General features: G+C 37.0%; 1 protein-coding gene across 2 annotated transcripts; it reads left to right on the forward strand.

Moving 5' to 3' along the window:
• Positions 1-5,110: 5,110 nt before the first annotated feature.
• pla2g10 (phospholipase A2 group X) lies at positions 5,111-9,467 on the forward strand. Of its 2 annotated transcripts, none has more exons than XM_074656031.1 (4): positions 5,111-5,265; positions 7,442-7,610; positions 8,236-8,342; positions 9,183-9,467. In XM_074656031.1, the coding sequence occupies exons 1-4, from the start codon at positions 5,229-5,231 to the stop codon at positions 9,329-9,331; spliced, it is 462 nt and encodes a 153-aa protein (XP_074512132.1). In that variant the 5' UTR covers positions 5,111-5,228; the 3' UTR covers positions 9,332-9,467. The 2 variants fall into 2 exon arrangements, with proteins under 2 accessions (XP_074512132.1, XP_074512133.1); XM_074656032.1 differs by lacking the exon at positions 9,183-9,467 and adding an exon at positions 8,753-9,137.

Consider the following 9,467-nt stretch of genomic DNA (forward strand, 5'->3'; position numbering starts at 1 on the left):
AGAAGAGCGACTCCAGAGCAGTGCTGCCCCCTACAGGCAGCAGGAGGACACGAGAGCGTCACTCCACATGAAATGACAACTTCAACAAGCATGGATTAATAAATCATTAAGTCTATAGTACAGGGGTTAGCAACCTTTACTATCAAAAGAGACATTTTAGGCAAAAAAAAACAAAAAACATTTGATCATTGTGATGAAGGTAACAAAGTTTATAGTCTAAGTGTATAGTATATAAGTCTAATGCAGTGAGGGCCAAAGAGCAAATGTACTACAGAGTATTAGTGCCACATTAAGGGGAAAAACATCTGAGATTTCCAGAAAAAAAGTTGTAATATTACAGGAATAAAGTAATAATTTTACGAGAATAAAGTTGTAATATTGCGAGAAAAATTTCGTAATATTGCGAGAATAAAGTCATAACTTAACGAGAAAAAAAAGCTATAATATTACAGGAATAAAGTAATAATTTTACAAGAAAAAAGTTGTAATATTACAGGAATAAAGTCATAATTTTACAAGAAAAAAGTTGTAATATTACAGGAATAAAGTCATAATTTTACGAGAATAAAGTTGTAATATTGCGAGAATAAAGTCATAAGTTAACGAGAAAAAAAAGCTGTAATATTACAGGAATAAAGTCATAATTTTACGAGAATAAAGTTGTAATATTGCGAGAATAAAGTCATAACTTTACCAGAAAAAAAGTCGTAATATTACGAGAATTAAGTCATAACTTTACGAGAAGTAGAGCGAACAGCGACTCCAGAGCAGTGCTGCCCCCTACAGGCAGCAGGGGGACACGACAGCATCTCTCCACATAGTGAAATGACAACTTCAACAAGCATGGATTGATAAATCATTAAGTCTGTAGTACAGGGGTCAGCAACCTTTACTATCAAAAGAGACATTTTAGGTAACACAGTTTATAGTCTAAGTCAGGGGTCTGCAACATGCAGCTCTTTAGTTCCTCTCCAGTGGCTCCCTGTGGATTTTTAAAAATTGGAAATGAATAACTGTTTTGTGTTTACATTTTCATTTTTATTAATCATTGTTGTGGGTCTATGGTACGACGGTACGACAGAGTATTAGGGCCACATTGAGGGAAAATAAAGTCAAAGGTTTATGAGAAAAAAAAGTCTTAGTATTATGATAATAAAGTCATAACTTAACGAGAAAAAAGTCGTAATATTATGAGAATAAAATCATAATATTACGAGAATAAAGTCATAAATTAAAGAGAAAAAAAGTGATGGTATTAAGAGAATAAAGTCATAATATTATAAAGTAGTAATTGTACGTGTTATTTTCTTTTTTTCTCGTAAAGTTATGACTTTATTCTCGTAATATTACGACTTTTTTCTCGTGAAGTTATGACTTTATTTTGGAAATCTCAGATGTTTTTCCTCTCAGTGTGGCCCTAATACTCCGCCGTACATTTGCTCTTTGGCCCTCACTGCATTAGACTTATATACTATATACTTAGACTATAAACTGTGTTACCTTCATCACAATGCTCAAATGTTTTGTGGCTACAGACAGATTTAGTTTTTTTAGTTTTTTGCCTAAAATGGCTCTTTTGATAGTAAAGGTTGCTGACCCCTGGTCTAAGTATATAGTATGTAAGTCTAATGCAGGGAGGGCCAAAGTGCAAATGTATTATGGAGTATTAGGGCCGCTGAGGGAAAAAAAATCAAAGTTTTCCAGAATAAAGTCATAATATTGCGAGAATAAAGTCATAACTTTATGAGAAAAAAAAAGAAAATAACACGCACAATAAGTACTTTATGATATTATGACTTCATTTAATCAATCAATAAGTCTATAGTAATAATAATATACAAGGATATATAAAGCACAAATTAAATTAATTACATACACAAGTGTTTTTATACATTTAAGTTGTTGTTTATGTGTAACATTGTTGTAGTTTCCTTTAATTTGCTTCCTGTAGCCTATTATGGAGGATGAAACCTACCAAAATAAAATAAAGAAAAATGAATCAATAAATAAATGACTCAATAAACAAATAAATATGTAAAAACAAATGTAGCCACGATTTTCCCTTCGTATTTCATCCCTTATTTAAAAAAATTAAAAAATTAAAAATGATTTTGCTTTAAAGGAAGCGGACTGGTCAATTACACAACTACTAAACAAATATTCAAAGTTGCTCTCCGACACAAATTTTAATGTGTTTAACAAAATGATTTTTGAAATGAATTTTTCTTTTTCTTTTTTTTTTTGCTCAGGAAAAATTGAATTCCTTGTAGAAAATTGTGTACATTTAAATGTTAATTTAATTTGTGAAACATAAAAACAGGGACAAAGAAACATTATTCAAATGCAGCAATAATATATGCAGAAATAAGAATTGTGTATTACAATACTGTTATAATACTATACTATTATTAGTATTAACATTAGGAATAAGATGAGCAATGATCCTTCTTCATTTCAGTTTTGTTTTCTTTTATCCTCCATAATTTATTTGATTCGGTTTCATTTTGTCATGTACAAAAGGTTTGCATGTTCAATGAGAGTTATTAAAACAAGTTTAGATATGTTAGAGCATCAGATGTATATCCATAGATCTGTGAGAGGAGGCCGGCAGCCAACTATGTGGTTTCTTCTTACTTTTCAACATTTCCTGACTTGTTTTTCCCCCAAAATCAGGTCGGAGCTCTGTCTGATTCTTATTCAGGGCGAATTTGTGGACATTCAGACTCCCAGCTGGACTGATAATTAACACATTTCACCCAAATTTGTTCTTAACTCAACATAATCCTCTGGATGTTTCTCAGCTTGTCCAGTGTTTTTTATTTAACCTGAAAAATGTATTTCTGGATCGTTTGTTTCTATGTTATCTCATCATCTCTCATTCACATAGTATCTCACCCTCAGCCTTCTGGCAGGCTAATGTCAAGAAAACAAATATTAAACACCATAAATTTCGCTTTCTGTTCAGTTCATTCCACATTTAGTCAGCATTCTCAGTCAGGTTGAGCTCGATATGATCTAATCATTCCCTGGATGTTTTGTGGCGATGGATAGGTTGAGCTGAGAATAATCAGATATACAGGGATGGAGGGATGTGTCTCCTCTCCTGAAGAGCAGTCATCCCGGCAGCTTCAATAACTGCCAGGAGGAGGCGCTTATCTCACACTGTGCAGCAGCATCGCTGAGGAACTGAATCACTAAACACTGTGAATATGTCCCCTGTTATCAAAAACCCAAAGCGTGCGTCTTTTATGATTTAGCTGCCCTGACATTACTGTTAGCTGCTCCCACATTATGAATGGCAATGGAGTCCACAGCTGGAAATATACTTTCAGAAAACATAATAAAAAGATGAAACCCAAAGATATGACACACAATTCATGCCATTTTCATATCAGGTCTGCAATTTGTAAAAATAAACCATCTCAGCTGTTAAACTTAGACACGTGGAGTGCTGCTCAGTAAATCAAACTGACAATAATGATATACAGTTTGTTTTATGGAGAGAAAGGTCTGTTCTCTTCACCCTGTTGACATGTTTATTTACAAGATGGATGGAGTCTTTATGATTATGGCGGGGAAACTATATTATTAAAGTATAATTACCATAATATGCAAGTGTGTTTGTTGTGAGGAAGTGGAAACACATAAAGTGTTGCTTACAGACACTAAAAATGTGCCACGTTAGTAACAATTATCCCTAAAGTTCATCGAAATCGGTACCTCAACTCACATAGCATTTTCTATCCCTACTCTCAGTTTTTTGTATTTGTTATTTAATTTCCCATATCTATTCTGTACCCAATATATGCTGTTTGAATAAAGGACACTTGGAAAGCTCAAAATGACTTGAGTTTTATGTGTAAACCAATATATCTAGAAATTAATTGATCATCCAGTGACTCCGGTCGTTAAAATGTTTGATTTCGGTCTTCCTGCAGTCATGTAACGAGTGGTTCAGTAAGAGAGTTTTTTGGATCTTGTGGTGAAGGATCGGTGCAACATCCCAGTATTAAAGGCACAGTGTGTAGGATTTCAGATGATCTATTAGCAGAAATGGAATATAATATGTTGTCTTTAGTGTGTAATCACCTTATAGTAAGAATCGTTGTGTGTTTTTTATCTTAGAATGAGCCCTCTATATCTACATCGGGAGCGGGTCCTCTTCACCGAGTCCGCCATGTTTCTACAGTAGCACAGAACCTTGGATGTGCCGTTCATTTCTACGAAAGTTGCTCAGTGGCGCATGAAGCACAAAAAGTTTGACTTCCGAGTACAAAATTCGATCTTCCGCATCCATTGCGCCCATATAGCAGGCGCTGTAGCGTTTTCCTTTAACCCCGCCTCCCAGCTCTCGGTCTGGGTCTCATTCACACGAACGGAGGAGGGGAAATAACTCTGGATTCGTCTATTAGTGCATTTTACAACTTTAAGGACCTAATGATTTAAATAAGGGCTATTCAAGTGTTCGTTGGGAAGTTGGTTTACCTAAAAAAAAAAAAATATCCGCTGATTTACAGATGTCTCTTTCCCGATGTAAGTTTATGGGGAAAAGTCTTTTTGGGCCCAAATGGCATCACGTGATGGAAAAGGGAAGTTGTAATACCGTCGTTTGGCCACTACGTTAAATTTATTTCAAAGCCTGGCGCTCCTCCTGGGGGCTTGCCCAGAGCGGACAAAACAAACACTGTCTCTAGAGAGGGCATTTAGCGTTTTTAAGTTACCTGAGGGCCATGATAGATTCTCCGACACGCTTGTGAAAGGGAGGCATGAGCGGAGGGGTATTCAGTTGGTTGCAATCTGCAACCTCACTGCTAGATACCACTAAATTCAACACACTGGACCTTTAAGTCTGTGAATTTTTAGAGGCAAAGATTTGAACAAAAACAACATTTAGACAAGAAATAACGATATGAAAGTCTTAAATGATGTACGAATGTGTTTTCATTGCGTGTATTTGATTTCTATCTAGAAAAGTAAAACTATTTCATCTGGTACAAAACACCATTCAGCGTGATACCTGGAGATGTAAACACTGAGCTGAGAAGAAGCAGGTAAAACAAGCAATCCTCTAGGGGGCGTACAGTTTGACAAAAACTGGATTAGCCTCCAGCCAATGGTGATGCTCAAGAGATTATTTAAACATCTAAAAAAAGCTCTCCACCCAACGCCACACTCACTGAGTGGAAGTGAACACACTTGGTGTGGAGCTGAGCAGCCTGTTGCATGCCATGGCTGTGTTCTGCCGGATACTTCTCCTGTTATCTGGTAAGGTGATTCTTTACTAGTGGAGCTCCAACTGGTGATGAAATGCTGAGACTTGTGAAGTTATGTTAAGGGCACAGAGGGAGTTCAAGTAACAGACAGTGAAACTACTTGTGTGTACATATGCAGAGTGACTCAGTAAAGTGTTATTCTAAGGGAGCAAGTGCAAACAAACTCAGTTGATTTTTGCTCTACAACATTTTCTATTTCTTGGCTGAGGTGTTCAGGCAAGATGAAGCTTTCTGTGTTCATGAGGTGTGAGATGTAAAGTCAGTCCTCTGAGTCCTATTTACTGGGGCTCTGCAGTGGTGGAAGAAGTACTCATACCTTTTATTAAAGTAAAAATAGCAATATCATAGTGTATAAATGCTCTGTTACTAGTAAAAGACGTTCCAAATTTTACTTTTTTAAGTACTAATTATGCATAATTGCCCATTTCAGAATAATATATATTATATTATGGATTATAATTATTGATGCATTAATGTGTACATCACTTTAGTGTTCCAGCTGGTAAAGGAGTTTTTTTTTTTGTATCTATATACTGCTCGGTAGCTTGTGTTCAACAATTGTTTTCAATACATAGGCTATCTTTATTCATAATAATACATCATCATTTATTTGTTGATCATATTTCGTATTATTAATCTGAATCTGCAAAGTAACTCAATGTATCAAATACATGTAGTGGAGTAAAAAGTACAATATTTCCATCTGAATTGTAGCGGAGTAAAAGTATAAAGTATTAGAAAAATGGAAATGCTCAAGTGTAGGAGTGTATTTTATTTGTGGTATTATATTTTGTACGGTGTAATGTGGGTGTGGGTGCATGCCAGTCTTGTGCCAGTTACCACAGGTGCTGCAGATTAGAAGTTTTTGATTACGCTGAGGTCATCGTGAGCTGACATGACATTATGTTTTATGTGTATCAAAGAACATTATGTTTTATGTGTATCAAAGAACACTGTGTGCTTTATAAATCTCAATTTAGAGATTGAAACTTATTAGAAGTGACAGACGTGGATGGACACAATAGGCCTTTTTTCACAGCAGACATTTTGGCTTGTCGTAAATTACAGGTGTAACTAATAACACTGATGACGACTCTGCTCTATTCAAGGGTCCCAGTGAGAGTGACGGTGAATCAGCATGCACAATACTAGGAATTTATTACGAACACCTAGTTAAAACTAATGCAATACCTTCATGGGTTACAATAAGGGCTGTCAATCGATTCAAATATTTAATCGCGATCAATCACATGATTGTCCATGATTAATCGCGATCAATCACAAATTAATCACACATTTTTAATCTGTTCAAAATGTACTTTAAAGGGAGATTTGTCAAGTATTTAATACTCTTATCAACACGGGAAAATATGTTTGCTTTATGCAAATGTATGTATATATTTATTATTGGAAATCAATTAACAACACAAAACAATGACAAATACTATCCAGAAACCCTCACAGGTACTGCTTTTAGCATATAAAATATGCTCAAATCATAAAATGGTAAAACTGCAGCCCAACAGGTAACAACAGCTGTCAGTGTGTCAGTGTGCTGACTTGACTATGACTTGACCCAAAATGTGATTATCATAAAGTAAAGGGGGGACTCGTGGGTACCCGTAGAACCTATTTTCATTCACATATATTGAGGTCAGAGGTCAAGGGACCCCTTTGAAAATGGCCATGTCAGTTTTTCCTCGCCAAAATTTAGCGCAAGTTTGGAGTGACAAACTCCTTCGCGACAAGCTAGTATGACATGGTCCAGTTTCATATGATGCCAGTATCGTCACTCGCTTTAAAACTGAGTCCGCTACAACCTCCGAAAGATCGATTGCGTTAATGCATTAAAGAAATTGGTGGCGTTAAAACAAATTTGTGTTAACGCGTTATTATTGCGTCAGCTTTGACAGCCCTAGTTACAATGATCAGTTTTTGTTGAGGTTATTAAGCTTACCCTCATTGATATAAATGACAAAAGACAAATTTGAGACAGTGAGAAAGCAATTTTTATTATTGTGTCCACCCCTGGATATCACACCTAATATCAAAACCTTACCACAAAAACAGTTACACTTAACAATGTGGAGTGTTAAGGAACTGAGACTTGTTTACAAGATGAGAGCTGAGTTTGTTCCTCCCCTCCGGTTCTTTATGTCCTTTTGCAGTGGCGGCGGCCTCTGCGGCGACAAGCAAGACCCAGCGGACAAGGCGAGGGTTACTGGAGTTGGCGGGAGCCATCAGATGCAGCACAGGGAGATCTGCCTTAGCGTACATGGTGTACGGATGCTACTGTGGACTGGGAGGTGAAGGCTGGCCCAGAGACAGGGCAGACTGGTGAGGCACCAGATTTAATCACCGTCAAGTCTGTTTTTATTTTCAAGAGAACACCTAATGATAGTGTGGACCAAAATGTATAGGCCTATACATTCAGCTGACACTATATATGGCCTACCTATACATTATGTGATGCAAAAGATATAATTCAGCATGCAATGGTGATGTTTAGCCCTCCACTCCACAGCTCATGCACATTATTTCCTCCTCTCTTTCACCCTCCTCCATCCTGCTGGTGTACACACAGTTTCCGTTTCTGAATGAGTCGACTGAACCACAAATGCTGTGTGATGGGATGGAGGGAGGCAATGATGTCCAAATTCAGCAGACTCACATGCTCCAATGGGTGCTTCAAATAGGCCCAAAAATTCCACACCCAAATCCTAATTGCCTTCTTTTTCCTTCTTCGCCGCAAGACACCGAACCCACCTCAAACCAGTCAACTGCTAACTATCAGTTGTGAAACCTCATGTGGTGATCCTGCCCTGCTTTTAGGATGTAGCCTCGGTGGGATTCAAACCACAGTGCTGTGACGACCCACCTACTGCTTTCTTGACCCTGCCTTGTCTAGAGTTCAGCCTTCAAAATAAAGCATTTATCATGTTGTCAATCTCTCTGTATGTAGGTGTTGCCACAGACATGATTGCTGTTACGGAGATGCAGAGCTTCTGGGCTGCCATACCAAAACCGACCGGTATCAGTGGACGTGTGAGGACAGGAAGGCTGAGTGTGGTATTGCATTTTTAATGCTTATGCATGCATAATATTTTGTTATTTACAGCTGGTCGCACATAAATATGATGCTGTGTGAGACACCTTTTAAAACTAAACTAACTAAATTAGACTGTGTGTGATCTACAAATATCCATGAAAACAGTATGCAGGCAGCTAATTGGGGGAGAAAGAGGATGTTTATGACATATGTTTAATGATATTTTAAGTCCCAATAAAGTTTATTGGGGCTTAAAACCACAGTCACGTACATAAATAGTAACAGATTTAATGAGGTTTACACATTTAAAGGACCAGTGTGTAGCATTTTGGGGATCTATTGGTAGAAATGAAATATGATATTAATAGGTATGTTTTCTTTAGTGTATGATCACATGAATCTAAGATTCGTTGTGTTTTTGTTACCTTAGAATGAGCCGTTTATATCTACGGAGCGGAGTCTTTTCCTGCTTGGGCCGGAGTCGATAACGTTACTCGCTCCCGATGCCGCCTCTGTCTCTCTCTTGCTTCATCACTCATTTCCCACAGGCACACACTCTAAGCACTGACTCTGCTCCACATAACCTACGCTACTCTTACAACAATGTAAAATGAATTAATAATACCCACAATTACTGTCCAGTCGCCGGCCAGTTGTCTCTCATTTTCAGTGAAACTCCAGTAAATGAACCATTAGGAGGCAAAAATTAATAAAGCTGGACTTGTTTGTAAGATTATCAGCCAAGACTTTGCAAGCGTTATAATAAGTATTCACAACAAATTACACAATGAGAAAACCACCAAAAAAAAACTCTATTTCAGCTCGTCACTGAAAGAAGACATTTGTGTTCTTCATTGCAGATGATTTGGAGGACAAATGTGAAAAGCTGCTGTGCAAGTGTGACAGAAACGCTGCCAAATGTTTGAGAAAAGCACCGTTCATCAGAAAATATGCCTTATGGCCAGATTTCCTCTGTGGTCACGAACATCCAATGTGTAGTATTTACTGACACAATAAATGCATGTCCTGTGTGCCTTTTGTAAATATAGAACGTGTTACAGTAATGATGGCATAAATACTTTGGTATTGTTTTTTGTTTTTTTACTGTTATCAGGCTCTTTTAATAAAATTATGAAAACACATTA

The sequence above is a fragment of the Sebastes fasciatus genome, chromosome 13, assembly GCF_043250625.1.
Source record: "Sebastes fasciatus isolate fSebFas1 chromosome 13, fSebFas1.pri, whole genome shotgun sequence".
NCBI classification, from domain to species: domain Eukaryota; kingdom Metazoa; phylum Chordata; class Actinopteri; order Perciformes; family Sebastidae; genus Sebastes; species Sebastes fasciatus.